This window comes from Microcebus murinus, chromosome 1 (genome assembly GCF_040939455.1).
Source record: "Microcebus murinus isolate Inina chromosome 1, M.murinus_Inina_mat1.0, whole genome shotgun sequence".
Taxonomy (NCBI): Eukaryota; Metazoa; Chordata; class Mammalia; order Primates; family Cheirogaleidae; genus Microcebus; species Microcebus murinus.
In genome coordinates this window covers 29,279,709-29,296,806 of record NC_134104.1, presented here as the reverse complement: position 1 = coordinate 29,296,806, position 17,098 = coordinate 29,279,709, and the positions used below count along the sequence as shown (strand labels likewise).

The 17,098-nt window shown below is 35.8% G+C and overlaps 1 protein-coding gene across 15 annotated transcripts in view; it reads right to left on the bottom strand.

Moving 5' to 3' along the window:
• ROBO2 (roundabout guidance receptor 2) overlaps positions 1 to 17,098 on the bottom strand; it is a 1,246,890-nt gene that overhangs the window by 179,699 nt on the left and 1,050,093 nt on the right. For all 15 annotated transcript variants that reach the window (XM_076000825.1, XM_076000828.1, XM_076000830.1 and 12 more), the window contains exons 3-4: positions 5,725 to 5,882; positions 2,183 to 2,303 (exon numbers count right to left, since the gene is read on the bottom strand). In XM_076000825.1, coding sequence (XP_075856940.1) covers positions 2,183 to 2,303; positions 5,725 to 5,882 — 279 coding nt within the window. The remainder of the gene's footprint in view (positions 1 to 2,182; positions 2,304 to 5,724; positions 5,883 to 17,098) is intronic.

Sequence of the window (17,098 nt, the reverse complement as noted above, 5' to 3'; positions counted from 1 at the left end):
TAGCTCAGAAATGATAATATCTAACAATGATGAAATATAAAGAAGTTTATTGGAAAACATGTACTGGATGTAACAGCACAAAAAATAAAATAAAGAAGGCCTCACTATAAATGTCACACTTTATTTTATGTTCTCTAAGAATGGAAAATCAAGGTATACAAAGGATCTCTCGGGCAATACTTATCACATCCTTGATTTGGGCCATCACTTGTGGTTTTTCTTCTGGGTTTGGATGTTGTTTTCTTATCAATAATGGAATTTTAGTTTTTCCCTCAACTTAATGTTGTACTTATAAGCCCTTGGGTCAGTTCTGACTAGTTTACACCATCAGATAAACCTTTCTCAGCTTCCTAAATCAATTCTTCCAAAGGAACTGCCTCTAGACAAATTTAATCTCTTTGGTTGATAGGTATTTTCAAAATAATTTAGACGTTCTCCCACAACTCTTGACATGTTTAGGGATCCCCAGTAGATTTCATCATGTCTTTAGGGAAAGTAGGGTAAATATTTCATAACACGGCCTCATTATTGGTAAGTCTAATTGCTTGGATAATGACTTTAAACCCTTTCAATTTCCTTCTGAAGGCAGTCTATACTGCAGTAATGCCACATTTTTCTATTCCAAAGCTTTTGGTAGTTACAGAAAAATAGCAATGAGTGCTTCTTTAAATAGAAGAGCTGTACTTGTGGGCTTTCAATACTAATGTTTAGTGACCACTAATTTCATATCTTACTAGGCAAAACTGTATTTTATTCATTACAGAGTGGAGCACATGTTGAGACTCTTTTAGATGACTGCTTGAAATTTAGGGGCAAACTGACACTTGTCTGAGCTCTGCAGGATAGAAATATACATGTATACTTTGAACACTTTCATTTTTACTATTCAATTCCTTTAATGAATTATGGGATTTCTCCTGGCTTTGTCATTTGGGACTTCAAGTGCTTATTATCCACAGGGAGTATTACCAGAGATTATTCGGTACTCAGAGTGATTGAAAAGAGTGGCTCACACTCTGGTACATATTCATAAAGCACAACCTTACTCTCAAAATGTAATGGAAATCATAATACGAATCTTTCCATCCTGGCATTCTCCTTACACAATGGGATGGCAGCTCCCAAACTGTAAAAGAATTTTCTTTAGGGACCTATGCAGGACTTTGGTGCTGCACTTGTGTCCCAAGACCAGAAATAGGGATCTTATTATGCATACAAGTAGAGAATTGTTTTTATTGGCACAGAAAAATAATTTAAAATCACAATGAGCTCATATACCTTTAAAAACCACATAATATCTGCATTAGTAAAATCTTTTAAGACATATGTATATGTACATACATATACATACATAGACATGTGTGTGTGTTTCCATACAGAAACTTCAGTGGGACTTCAAGGTATACTAAAGGAATATTACATCTTCAGCATCTTTAAGATTCATTTTCCCCAATTTTCTGTCATTTTATTTCTCTTTCAATCTTCTTCAGTTGCGCAGTAATTTCCTCACTTTTATTTATTTAGCCATCTTTGCTGTCCCCAATTTTCTCCTTCTTAATGCATTCTACACAATTTCTGTGATATAGTTTTTTACCTTGTAATTGAATTGCTCCAGCTAAAGAGTCCTTTAGTTCTTAAAGTTGAAATAAGGTGAATATTATAACAAAATAGTTTATGGGTCTTTTTTTAGTCTTTATACTTTTACATGTGTGCATAGATAGTCTTTCTATCATGTGCTAAAACTATAAATACCTCACTTTGAAATTTTAAAATTGGAAAACAAATTTTTTTCACTACACTCTCTATTTCTATAAAACCTTATCCTGTTTTGCACATAACAGATCCCGGATAAATGCATCATAGTGGAATAAGTGAGTAACTTTAGACAGATGTAATATTTCACATGGACTTTGAGAAAGAGCTGTTTTTTACATTTTGATGAAAGGCAAATCCTATAAATACATGAATAAAGTAGGTAATCTAATGTTTCAAAAATGTTTTTCTTCACATCAAAGATTTTATCAGAAAGACAGAAAACAAGACAATTCTAATCTATCACTGCTTATCACAAGTCATGAGTAATTGTCCATGTAAGGCCTGGCTTTCAGTGTTAATAACAATATTTAAAAGCAAAGGAAAAATGGTTATAAATAACAATGTGTAATTTAAAAGAGAGTTTTACCAAAGACAGTCAGCTCGGCTGGATCACTGTCTCTTTCTCCCACCATGTTAGTGCCAACACAGGTATACATCCCTGCATCACTTTTTCTAGTATTGGAGATCATCAGTTTTCCACCACGGATCTGTTAAAATGAAACAAAAATAAAAGGGAAAGTAAAAAAAAAAAATAAACAGGAAAGGAAAGGTCATTGATAAATAATTCTGAATTATTAAGCACATTTTCTTTCCAAAAGAAAATAGCTCAGTATCTATCACACAAATCTCTCCCATTATTTTGGTATCTCCCTGTGTGCTTTTTTTTTTTTTCTTGAATTCACCCTCACTATACATCTCCACATTCATTTCTTACAAAATACTAGTTCAAGGCAGCCTTTTTCTCTTTTGCCTGGTCCTATTTTGAGTCTTGTGATTTCCCTTCATTGAATCCCAGTGGTTAGTCCTCACACTGAGATTCTATTGAATGAATTATTATTGTCATTTGTCATCAGGAAGAAAAAATAGAAATCTGCTTTGAATAATAAAATATAGCTTACTCTGAAGGATTCAAGAAGTAATTTTTTGATTATCTATAAGGTGTGGGCAGTGTTCTGGGTACCTAGAATACAGTAGTAAACAACATAGTAAAACTCTTTGCCTTCCTAGAGCTTATATTTCAGTGGTTAATATTAATCATCTTTGTCTCATGTTAATAATAATTAAAAGACAAATTTTGTTGAGGAGGGCAGGTTGGACAAAAAGATTTATAAAATGATGAGTATGAGTTGGTACAAATTATTGGCATCTAGTTCTCCTTAAAGATTTCTTACAATTATTTATTGCCTGAATAGACAAATGCAATAATATTAAACTTTCTATTTGCCAAAGAGGAAATTATTAAAGGAAATAACTAAATTATTATTATTAAAGGAAATTATTCAATTATTAAATATTAGGTTTTTAGTAAGTGCCGTGACTCATAGTTTCTTTTCCTGGTCTTTAAATTTTATTCATTTAAATTCAAATAATCTTAACTTTACAATGAATTAGTGTTCCCAAAGAGATACCAGATAAGAACATGCTGGTTTCCTCCATATATTTTCATTTCATAGGCAAACACAAATCATGTATGTTGGTTCCCATCAGAGATGTTTCAAACTTTAATTCTTGTCATGTGATAGAAAGGGACTTTCAACTTTTTTTTTTTACATTGGAGGAGAAGAACATAAACCTGTTCTCAATTATATCCAACAGGCGGTAATGACAGGTTATAAAAATGGCCATGGAGGCCATTTCTCCTCTTTTCAAAGCTGAGGGTGGCAATTTGACTTAAGGAATGAAACTAAAGCAACTATTTCCCTAGAATAAATGTTCTGTGCTTCGAGTCTTGTCTTTTCTTTCTCCAGTTGGAACCCTGAGGCCATCATGGGAATCAGCTGAGCTAGCCTTCTAGAAAAGAAAAGGCCACGAGGAGGAAAACTAAGATGCTCAGCAGAGCACCAGCCAATTGCTAGACATGTGGATATGTTCATCCTAGATTTTTAGCTGCCTGTATACCTCTAAACAGGCTACAGAAGGCTAAAAAAAGTCTAGCAAAGATCAACCAAGCTGGCTCAGAGCACAACTATCAACTTTCCCACAGAATCAGGGTCTAAATAAAATGTTTATTATGAGTCATATTTGGGGGTGGCTTGTTGCAAATCAAAAACTAAATGCTATAAACATGAACTAGAAACCCTTGAACATAGAGCTTACTCCATCACCAGAAGCACATTTTCATACATTTGGTGTTCAAGCACAGACCATTGGGAACCAAACTCTCTTTGGCAATGTAGATATCACTATGTTAACAGTCAAGGGGGTGTTGGGGCTCAGAGAAACGATACCCAAAACTATGGTGCTTTGGCATTCTGAGCACTTTGAATTAATGAAAATTGTGATGGCCTTAGAAGCTGCCTCAAAATCAATGTCTCTCTGACATTCCTTTGTTTCTCCCTCCCAAAGCAAAGAGAGGGACTTTCTCTGAAGTTTCCTTATCTGACTGAGGGAAATCTTTCCAAATGAAAAATAATTGCCTTAAATCCCCTGTCTGAAATCTCATTAGCCAGGAAAGATGAATCACAAAAGAAGAAACTAAAAATCACTACCATGCCTGCTGGACAGACTTTTCATCTATTCTTCTAAGAGCTGTTATCTTAGAGACTTTATTTGCATAAAAGACCACCTTTGTTCACAGTGTTGTTCTGCCCCTCACCTTCCCACAACTTGTCACCACCCTCTCCTGGAGCCCAGAGGAACTTTGTTCCTGGCTATTGTCTGCTCTTGGGCCCATTCATCTCCCTTGAAAATTATTCACTATTCTTCCAAAATTGCCAACATCCCCCATTTCCCTCTCCCTATGAAGAGGGTAGGTAATTAAGCTTCAACCATCTGACCCTTCTTTGAGATTCTTACTTTGTGTAACTCCCATGCACTTGCACATTAATAAATGTGCATGCTTTTCTTCCATTAATCTATTGTGAGTTTATTTTAGCAGACTTAAAGACTTGAACTTTCAGAGGATAAAAGGAAAAATTATCTTTGCCCCTACACTAGAAACGTATAAATATATGTTGTCATATCTTACATCGCCTATCTTGTTCTGTTTTATGTTGTAATCATAATATGCACACAAGAAAATTCTTCATTTATAATATAGATATTTTGAAGATAATAGATACCAAGATTATATAAACTTTTGATTGAAATGACACATTTATTCAAATGGGACATTTTCTTCAATAAAATACATTCATTCTGTTATACTGCATATAAAAATTATACTACTAAACATCAGAAGGTGGAGGTATTATGTATATTATTTCAGTGGACTGATTCTCCCTAAGAAACTTCACATACTAATGTGTGGATCCTCTGAAAAAATAAACTGATGTCATTCGCCTGTTTCTGGATGTTTCTTTTCAAATCTTAATCAACTAATGAACATGATCACCAATTTCCTTTGAAAACAGAGTATTTTTCTACATGATTAACATGCAAAATCAGTCATTTTTATTTTGATTTTATTTCGTATATTAAATTTGCTATTAAATTAATTCATGTATAAAATTTTCTGTTATAAATATTATCTAATTAGAAAACTGGAAAAGGTGTTTAAGATGTTCATCACTTTAAATTATTTCCTCTGATAATTTTAAAAATAGTACAAAATTAGATGTAGTTAATATGTAGTACAGATATCATTTACACTTTAACACTGATGTACTTCATGATCAATAGAAGATTTTGGAGATCTTAAAAAAGACCTAAGACATTAATATTGTATCGTAAAGATATCATTTCCATATTCAGATTGGTGCAATTCTTAACATATCACATACATTCGTATATAATTTTTGACTGTTTATAGCTTCACCCCAAAGTTTTTGTTTTTAAGTGTTTTCATTACGGTGTACATTGTAATAGCATTCAGATACAATTTATTAACAATAAATTAAAGAATAAAATACATATGTTTTAAGACTTAAATCTTCAATTTCTCTAGGCTATCATTTTAATTTAACTCACACTTATTCTTTCTTCCTTGTCATCAATTCGAACTTTGTCTTTTTTCCAGTAGATGGTAGGTTCTGGGTGTCCCCGGGGAGGTTGGCACTCCAGGATTGCAGGCTCTCCAGCTGCCACTACAACATCTGTGGGGTTTTGCCGGAAGTCATCTCGTAACACTGAGGAAAAATAATTACAGCGAAAGTAAATTCAATGATGGCAACTTTAGCTTTTTGTTACTAAAGTTAACTTCAAGTCCTGCTTACTTTGTTCTAGTGAAAATTGCCCGGATATTTACTGAGAACATAGCCACATCCATCTTAAAATATTCTAGGGTTAACCTAAATGCTCACCAACAGGGGGATGGGAATGGCTGACTAAATGAACATGTACCTTTGCTCAAAAATCTGATTTAAAAAATGAGATAAGGCTAAGGAAAAGAAGAAGAGAAATAGTCATCATATAGTTCTGAGATTTAATTTAAAAAGCACAGAACTCTTTATGTAGTATGATTATATTTTCTACAAAGAAAATCATATGCACACATGCACTTGGTTTGTGAACTTGCATGCTGTCAGTCTGTGAGGGGAAGTGGGATGAGAACTCTTTGATAAAGTCCTTTCTCATGATATGAACATGGACACGATCCACACTGTTTTCATTACACTTCAGAAGACAGACTCATTGTTCACCCTCGCAACGCACTAGCACCCACATACACAGGGCTTCATTTTCACTCCCTTTGCATCTCCACCTGCCGAGTGACATCTGGGCAGCGTGACATTCAGGGCAGAGATATCCCTAGTAGCAGTTTTGCCAGTCTGAATTTCCCCTCCTTTCATTAAGGAGAACAGCAGGTTGGACCTCCGTAGTAACTACCAAAAATCTGGCATGCCTGGCTCTCCAAATGTCACCTATCTATCTGCCTGTGTTTCTCTGCTGCTGGCAAAATCAAAAGCCTGGAGAAGTGGCACAGCCCTATCAGATTATAGAATGCTGGGTTTTATTTGGTAAATAAGGACTATGGCAACATTCACAAAATGTTGAGACCAGCAAATGTACCATATACCACAGCTGCCTCTGCTTTTCCTAGTTACCTTCACTTTTCTTACTCTTTGACATTCCAACCCAGACAAGTTTAGTTCCAAAGTTCTCAGGAGTAAAACAAACCTACACACACACATGCATGCATGCACGCACACACACATCAAGCTGTTTGAAATCAACATTAGGCAGCTTGTGCTAGCCTGTTATGTAAATCACATGCTGCAAATGGAGATTAGGTCAAACCAACTGCCTTTCCGTGTCCTGTAATGAGACCCACTTCAGCACTCTGCTTCTTTGTTGTGCCAAGTCTCTAGGTTAATTGTCATTCTCCAAATAAATAAAAATCCCTGTCTTCCAAATAGCTCCAGGGAAGCAACTGAGTGAATTTTAGGGCTTTTTTTTTTCTTTTTCTTGTCTCTTGCAACACATCCTTTAACACAGTTTTCCATCTTAATGAAGTCATGGCCCTTTATGAGATTAGAGAACCTCAACTCTTATTGAAGAGTGGTAGGAAAGAATTCAGCACAAATTAATTGTTCACTCTCAGCTTATAAGCTGATTAATTTAGTGCTTTCACTGCTAAGGAAATGTGTTCCATTTTAGCACTATGAACTGCACATTTTTGGTCCCCTTGTCTAACTGGCAAGAAAGGTGTGATTTATATGCATAAGGATTTGCTTCTGAGTGAGCTGAAGGAAGTGTGCAGTTAAGTGTGACATTCATGCAAGTGATGAGAAGGAGTTAACACTGTGGTTCCCTCTTGCAGGTAAAACCTCTAGGGAGAGCAAGCTGGTGACTCATTTATATTCTAAATACAGAACAGCTGCCTATTTATGCAATGTTAAGAAGTGCAAAAATATGGTAACAGGGTGATGAGCACCCCTACAATATCCGGTATTGGCAACAAATGGTGTTTTGGCAGGCCCTCAATCTGTTCCAAAATGGCACATCTGGCCAGTTGAAGGGCCTTCTCCAGAACTGGTCTCCTAACAAATGACGTGCCAAAAAGACTCAGCACAAATGGTACTTAAGACCATTGCAAATCACTCAGAAACACAATGTTATGCCAATTTGCAACAATGCAATTTTTTTTTTTTCTTAAAGGCCCTTTGACATGAGGGACAAAAAGGAGAAAAATATCATAACAAACTATAAAGACTGCTACTCTTAAACAATAAAACATGTGTTTATGGCATTCACACAAAAAAAGAAAATGACTCTAATTTGCAAATGAAGCCAAGAAATTTAACATCAACTGTAATTTTAGGCTTTCAGACTATTCACCCAGAGAGTAGGGTGAGATAATGGTATAATTGGTACTGTATCCTCTTCAACTTGTAATACGCTCTTTGGGGTTTGTATAGTACTCAGTTAATCCATTTGTGCTTAGTTATACCGCTTCTTTTACCCTAAGTCTTCAGGGTAACAAAATGTTTCTTCTTTCTTTTTCAAATAAAACTTTCAAGAGAAAAAGATGTTTTTCAGCAGATTCTAGGACAGCAAACATAGAACTTATTTTTAGGAAAAAGAGTAAAGTTATTTTATTCTTTTCAAATTTTAAAGGAGGATATATATGTTCTAATATAAGTTTATATTTCTGAGGTCTGTATATTCATTTGTAAATGTAGGCAAAGTAAAATGAAAGCATATTTATCAGTTCCCATTTCTGTGCTAAATATTCATTTCTATCTTGGATTGTGCCCTGTGCTTTGTCGAAGCTGCTAAGGAATAAGAAGTGTTAGTCATCGTGAAGGATTCACATGAATTCGAGGGAGAGAACTAAGATGGCCTTGCAAATGCAGAAAAGCAAAGCAAATTCCAATTCTAAAATGAGTCTATGTTTATGTGTGTGTGTGTGTGTGTGTGTACATATATATATTCCCCCTTAATCCCTTATACTAAAGAGAGCTGAGAACTATATTTTAAAATGTGGCTTGACAACTAAGCCAAAGCAAGAACATACAACCATATGTGTGTTACCTAATTCCCCCAAACAGTCTTTAAATATGATGAAGAAAAATAAACCCGAAGAACTGAAAAGAATATGGTTAAAATGACAGAAACTGAGTGAGTAGCGGTAAGTTATACTTTAAAGAAAAAGGATATACTGTTTTCCATAATGGCTGTATTAATTTTCATTTCCACTAAAGGCACAAGCGTTCCCTTTTCTCCACACCCACCCAATATTTATTATCTTTGATCTTTTTGATAGAAGCCTCTCTAACAGGTGTCCATTGTACCCCATAAATATATAATATTATAATTATCTGTGAATTACAAATTAAATTTAGGCTGGGTGCAGTAGCTTATGCTTGTAATCCTAGCACTTTGGGAGACCAAGGTGGGAGGATCGATTGAGTTCAGGAGTTTGAGACCAGCCTGAGCAAGAGTGAGACCCCGTCTCTACTATAAATAGAAAGAAATTAGCCAGACATGGTGGCATGTGCCTGTAGTCCTAGCTACCCAGGAGGCTGAGGCAGGAGGATACCTTGAGCCCAGGAGTTTGAGGTTGCTGTGAGCTAGGCTGACGCCATGCACTCTAGCCCAGGCAAGAGAGTAAGACTGTCTCAAAACAAATAACTAAATAAATTTAATAAAAAAAGGATTTAAACATGCACTTTGATATAGCACTTGTTTGCAGATATAAGTTTAGAAAACAAGGTTTCAAACCTCTATGGGGGAATGGATATCTAAATGGCTAGAACCCAGGTATTCATTTCTTAATATATGAAGATGGAAAACACAAATGAGAGTTCACTCAGCTAGTCATTATACAATCTGGTTTATATTTTCACATTTTTTTTATGTTGACATACACCATGGTTTAAGAAGTTATTCTGGAAGATCAGATCATTCTGAATTTACTAGGGGTTTTGATGCAGTATGATTACATGTGACATAGAGATTGCTGACAATTGATTCAATTCTGCAAGTTCATATTAAACACTCAATGTGCTCAGTACTGTCTTGTGAACTGGCTATGGCACGACAGTGCTTGTGGCCCTTGCCTGTGATCGCTACTGGTCACTGGCTCCTGCTACTTATGCCCTTGTGCGAGTCCCTCCCCCTGAGTGTGAACTGGACCTAGTGACTTGCCTTTAATGATACAGTATTACAAAGTGATAGGATGTCACCTCTGAGATTAGGTTATAAAAGACAGTGACTTTCATGTTTTTGGCTTGCTGTCTCTGTCTCTACTTGGGGCTCAGAAAAAGATACATCAAACTATGCCACTTTGGACTTCAAACTGAGAGCATCTGGGGAGCAGCAAATGCAGAGAAGAGCTTTCTCTAAAGTTCCCCTGTCTACCTAAAGGTCCAATCCTCCAGAAGATATTCAGTTGTTGTGAATTCCTTCTCCAGATTCCTTCTCCTTCTCCAGTTCCTTCTCACTGACCAAGGGAAATTGGTGCCCTACTGGAGTTGACACCAGACCCAGAGCCCAGAAGAACTTTATCCCAGGCTATTGTCTGTTCTTCAGGGCCATTTGTCTTCTCTCTGAAAATCATTTACTCTTCCTCTACAATTCCCTGCATGCCTCACCTACAACTCTTCTATGAAAAGGGTATTTAAGTTTCAGTCATCTGGCCCTTCTCTAAGTCTCATATTTTGTGTGGCTCTGGTGCACATGTGCTTGTCTTAAATATGCATGTGATGTGCACCACTTGGGGGTAGGACATGATAGATGTTTTGGTAAGGGGGGGCAGGAGGAGGAATGGCAGGGGCAATATATGTAACCCTAACAATATTTGTACCCCCATAATATAATAAAATAAAAGGAAAAAATATGCATGCTTTTTTCCCTATTATTCTGTCTACTGTCGGTTTATTTCAGCAGACTCAGTTATCAAAACTTCAGAAGGGAAGTTTAGACTTCTCTACACTTTCTTCTTGTGGACTTCCTCTGCTCATGCAGGTTGCCAGTTGCCCAGTGGAGAGGCCCACTGGCAAGGGTCTGAGGGGAGCTTCTGCCAACAGCCAGCAAGAAACTGAGGCCCTCAGTCCAACAAACCTTGAGGACCAAAGTTACCACTAAATTTTGTGGTAATTTGTTATGAAGCAACAGGTAACTTTCATAGTACCCTAAAAAAAGCTGTACATCCAGTTGTGATGTTTAGAGCTTGAAGCTTTGACTTCTGCTTCCTCACAACCCCACATTCTTTCCCTCCCTGAGTCCTCTCTATTTCATCCTCAATCAGTAGTTCTCAGGCTTTTTTACTTTTAACCTCTGTCTAGGCAAATTAGTGCTCAGACATTTCCATCTTAGTTTATTAAAACAAATTAGCAATGACAATGAGGCAAGACTGCATAATTAATGGACTTCTGAAAGATACATTTCTAAACCACAAAGTACGCAGCCTTTCCAAGTAAAGTTATTGGAAAAGAAAAACCTAAAAATATTATTGATTAAAGAAATTCATACACATCATTGGATGAAAACCATCCACAACAAACTAAATTGATTATGAGAAAGGTAGTGAAGGAATTGTAGTGAAAAGCATGACTAGCAGCAGTGGAAAGCCATAGGCAATGGAACAACACTGAACACAAGGCTCCCTTGCAGAGAGTTTTGTCTCAGTCTGTCCATTCAGACTAATGGAGCTTTGTGGCACAGTGACACCCTGGCTTCTCAGGAGAAAACAGAACTCTAGTCCTAAGCAGTTGCTTATATGATAAATATTTTAGTTCATAAATACAAAATTTCGGTAAACCACGATATTTAGAAGGACACTGAGGAGCCTTTATCCATGTATGTAGAAAATATAATAAAATCATGTGCTGGTTTTCAATTAGATTTTTTTTAAGCTTGCTTTTCTTGGATCAGTTAGCAGGCACAAATAAAGACACGTTTTTATCTCTATTTTAAAATAACTGCTTTATGATCATAGGTAAAATTTAATGAGTACACACTATATGCCGAGGATGGCATCATGGATGTGGAATAGGTCAACTGAACTTTGTCTATTGTGTTAGATAAGTAGAGGGTTTGAACCCAGTGTGTCTGACACTAGAATCTACACACAATCATCATGCTACACTGATTTGCAATGTCATCTGTTTCTATTTATCTTATCGCCGCTGCCCTACTTCCGAATGTACTTACAGTTTTCTTGAATTACTGTAAGAATATACTATTTGACCTTTTTCTCTGATTTCTCTTTTAAACCCTCCATTATAGCTATTATGAGTTTGCTAAAATGCAAATGTGATCATGTCAGTTTCCTTTTTAACACTTTTTAATGGCTTTTAAAATAAAATTCTCTTTTTAATATGATTTCCAATGTTTAGAATCCGGTCCTGGCAATATCTCTTATTGCAGACATTTCTGCAACCCCCGTGCCCTGAGCATATAGAGGAACATGTAATTATCATTGCACATCAGCATATGATGGTCTTTCTGCCCGAGAATATATCCCAGTTTTCCCTTTGTTCCCTTATTTTTGCTTATGTCTTTCTCAAATACATACTTCTCCTTCAGTGCCAGTTTCAGACTCACTCATCTAAAACACCTTTTCTTATATACTTAAACTGGATGAAAGAACCCTCCCATTTTGAAGGGCATCAGAAGAGTTAATCGAGTATTCTTGATTGGTTAATTGAATTGACACACTTCTTCTTGAGATGTATGTGGCAATGTTTCCTTATTGTTTAAAATAGACCAAAATGTTATAGTTTGATTTGATAACATCATTTATAAAGAACAATTTAAGTTGGTTGAATTTAAGCAATAGAGTACTTGACTTTCCTACCTATGTGGTCATATATCTGTAAAATAAAAGAAAATCATTCAAGAGAGGTCAGATATCACTCAAGGAAACAACAAATATATGTGCAACCAACAAAACTGGTACCACAAATTATAGTATATCATAGCAAATATTACGATAGACTAAAAGAAAAAAGTGATGGTCGGCTGGTATGGATTATTTCCCGGATCCTGTCAACACCACTACCAACATGACCATCTACAACCATAGGGAATGATTCAGTATAATTCCAACCAGCATAAAGCTCAGGACTTCCACTCTACATGAGAGGAAAGTGCCTTGTATCTTTCTGGACTAAGTGGATGTTGTTGGCAGCTATGCTGTGACCCCAGGGGGAGCTCCAGCCTCAGGATGAAACTGAGGCTCCACACACACTACAGCATGAAAAATCGGGTTCTTGATGACATGGCTGGACAAATCAATTCTGAAGTTTGCTAATTCTGGACTTTCTAGATATGTTCTCTTTCATATTTAAGCCAGTTTAAATTGTTTCCCTTTCCAACTGAAAGCTGCCCACTGACATGGCATAATTCCATATTTTTCTGAAATTCTAATGACTAAAAGACAGAATAAATCTAAAATGGAATCGTCATTCACAAGAAACTATTATATTTGGTACGATCAAACAAAATATGGTCAGAATAGACAGAACAGCCACCAGCTACACAGACAATAAAATCTGATATTTTGGGGATAAGTTATAAGTGGTTTCTTTCTGCACAGAAGGGGAATGGGAAAGAAATAACTCAGTGGGGAGACATCCTGCTACCGCTGTGCAAGCTGACACTCTGGCACCCCTGCCTCATGCTGACAATTCCAAAATGAGACGCTCTCACTCCCCCACCTCCACTAAGACTCTTTGTACAAGCAAATTCACTCAGCAAATGATCCAGATAAATCAGTGATATGAATTGGAGCATATTGAATAAACAAGAATGCCCTGTGACTTGTTCATTTTCAAGTCATAGCATTTTGTGAAGCCTGGTATTCTGCAGGGAATAAAACACACAAACACATAATTCACACAAGAGGAATGGCCAGCTCTGAGTTACTTAGCCAAGCCTTTATTCTTGAATCCTTTTTTTAGCCCTGTTATGTCCTCACCCACAATATAATTTGAAGTCCTGCTAAGAGTGCCAAGTCTTCCTTAATGTTTTCCATTAATGTTTAAAACTTGCTGAAGGATTCTTAGAAATTGCATGGAAACATTGTGCTCTCTGTAATTTGTATCCATAACCTCTGTAATGCATATGTTCTCCTTGGGGACCAAGTGTTGAGATCATTCATAAACTCTTGGATCACATGTGGCATGGCAAACTGGTGACATCTGACCATGGCAGACTCCAGGCCTGTCTCTGGCAATCATTTCCTTTGGTTTGCAGTTAAATAGCCAGCAGTTGGCATACCTTCCACACTTGGAAGTCCTATTTTTGGCAAAGCCTAGCATCTGATATTTGACAGGGATCTGCATACCCTATCCATTAGCTTGCAAGGAAGTTGTGAATTGAGGCTAATTAATGTTTAATCGGTTCCTCTTTTTTCTCCCTTAAAGAGCCATTGCCCACAAAATTGTTCATGTGCGATTGATATCTCCAAAATCACAGAAAGCTCAAAGGAACAAGATGAAGATAGGGACTGTGTATAAATATAATATGTGAGGAGGAATATGATGTCCAGAAACGCTGATATTAACCTAAACTTGTTCAAGGAAATGCCTCCCTCTACTGCAGAACAAAACCTACCTCTCCATGCTCCTAAAACATTCTGTGTTCCCCAAGCATCTGCCTCTCAGCATCTGCCCATGTCAGACAAATTCCAGTCTTGGTCAAAGCAATAACTACGATTCTGGACATTAGAAGATATAATACATTAAAAGTAAAATTTATAACTACACAGGCTAGCTTAATTTTTTTTTAAAAAAACCCATTATATAGTGTTTCTTAAGATTGTAACAGGGGAAACACTAGATTATTTTCAAGCATATAATACTGTCTCTTATATCTGGGTTTGGTTACTACTAGATAGATAGATAGATAGAGCAAGCATGCTCATTTTATAGGATTTACATTTACAGAGGATGATTAAAAATAACCATCTGTCTGCTTCTAGCTTTTTAGTTTGGTTCATGTCCCACGGGCCTCAAGTCTTCAGCCAAAGTAGTTAAGCTGCCAGGTACCAGGAAGCCTTGTTACAGGTACTTTGTAGAATGCCTTCTTTGCCCACTGCTTCTCATTTTCCTCCAACCCCCCCCCCCGCCAATCCCCTCCTCATTTAGCCTTTACTATTAGACTATAGAAAACAAAAAATTGAGAGGATCAAATGCCATTTATATATACTTATACAAAATTAAAATTAAAATTCAATATGATTAAGTGTATATTTAAATTGAAAGTATACCCAAGTCTATATTTAAATTCAAACTTCAGAATTCATTACTGCTTTGTAGCTATATCTGTCAATTTGAATAAAGGAAATAAATAGTGCTATCAAGTAAATATTAATGTGCTTCTTTATTCTGGATCCCAATAGATTGCCACTCTCCTCCCACTTTGTTAGTCTTTATCTGAAGACATTAGCTCTCACAGCTTTCCAATGTTGCGAATTTCACAGAGGTACACAGTCTCAGCAGCATTTCCTGTCATTCCAACTTCTCCTGGTATCAATGTATTATTTTTTTTTTCCAGATATTTCTCTCCCATAGTGTATTCTGATGTGCATGATCAACATGAATTACAACGCCAAGTAACTGCCAGATGTCATGAGTTATAAACTCAATAGTCTAAGGATTATTACACATTAGGGCACCCTACAGTGCAAGGGTGTCCTGGAATTTATGTGTTATTTATTACCTATTGGCAGGGTCTCAAAGTAATCTCACCCCTGCTGATGAAACGAGGGTTGGAAAAAGAAGAAGGTCAAGGTCAACCTTCCTTGTCAAGAATACCAGTTACTTAGAAACTACTGTTACTTTATCTTTTTTCTCCTCTACCTGAAACTCAACAAAACTCTGAATAAAGGGGATATATATTATAACCATCTATGGGCTTTCAACTTGATGATAATTTCACAGTTTCTATCATTTCACCTTAATTTTAACAACACATTTTGTAACTATAACTACTGGAAGTCCTATACAGAGTGTGCACATGAATCCTATCATAACTCATAAATTTAAAAAGGAGTAATTTGAAGATATACTATTTATTTCCACTTTGTTGCACAGGAACATAGATGGAAGCCTAACTGCATTAGACTGTATTTGAATTTTGAAATAAAAAAAATATATCCCATATGCCTTTAGATTTTTTAGTCTTAGCCATCCAATATCAAAATTTGCATAAGTCCACATCACAAAATATGAGCATTACTCTACACTGTCATGAATTTTGCTAAAATAGATGTAATTTGACAACCTATATTCTTCAGGAAGCGTTCTATTTGATTACTACATGACAAGAAGCTTGAAATGTTTCCTAATCCAGAATGTATCATATTTATTTTTAAATTGGCTGATTAAAAAAAAAGCTCTATCACTTTTCTTCTCTATGCCAAAGACCTAGTAACCTTCTTTTCTTTTGCCACCAAATGAATTCTGAATGCAGTAGTTAACATTCAGCAATCTCATTACCCATCTACCATAAATCTTCAAAAGCATCACCATCTTTTGACAGCTAAGTGAGAGAAGAGAAAGCAAGAAGCATATCCAAGCACTTTTTATAAATGCAAATCCTAAAGACCAAATTTAAATTGACAGTGATTGGAAAACAATGTGCTTGACAATTTTTGTTTACCTATGAAAAACACAATTTCTTACATTCTTGATGTTAAGTCCACCCCCCAGCCTTTCCATATACTCTATGAAAACAAACAGATATCAACCAACAAATATTGAATATATTTTAAGGTAGAATACTGAGTTCTTATCATAATTAATTATGTGCTTTTACCAGAAGTATTTAAATATTTAACAACTCATGTATGTTTTAATCAAACCTTCATATCTTATGTGAAAGTAGAAAGAAGTCCTCTTAAGTATGAAGGTTTAAAATATATATATATATATATATATATATACTGGAGCCTACCTTAGTCATTCATAAAGTATGTATTCAGCAATGAGGAAAGAAATGAAATTGCTGTCTGAGTCTCTGGCTATATTTTTATTCACTGGACTACCCTGTTGTTCCTAACCTGAGGAATTACTACACTTACATTCTCAAAATGCTTAGAAATAAAAAATAAACAGACATAGCTACTTCCTTCTCGCTTGGAGAGGAACCAACTCCTTACATAGAGATAACTACCTAGTTGCGTGTGATTGTTTAAGTTTGTCTATACGGAATGGTATCAAAACTTGTTGAGTAAGATTTACCAGAAATTCTACCAAATCTCCTTCATTTTGACCTATTCAAGGTAATTCATAATGCTCTATTATTAATATTCACATTATCTTAATTCCTAATTTTGAACATTTTCATGCACCAAAGATTAGCCATTTCACCTTACTCTCTCTAAAAAACTGTCTGAAAATAGTAAAATTAGAAAAAAAATTGCTTTTTTGGTATTCTTGATGAACAGTCA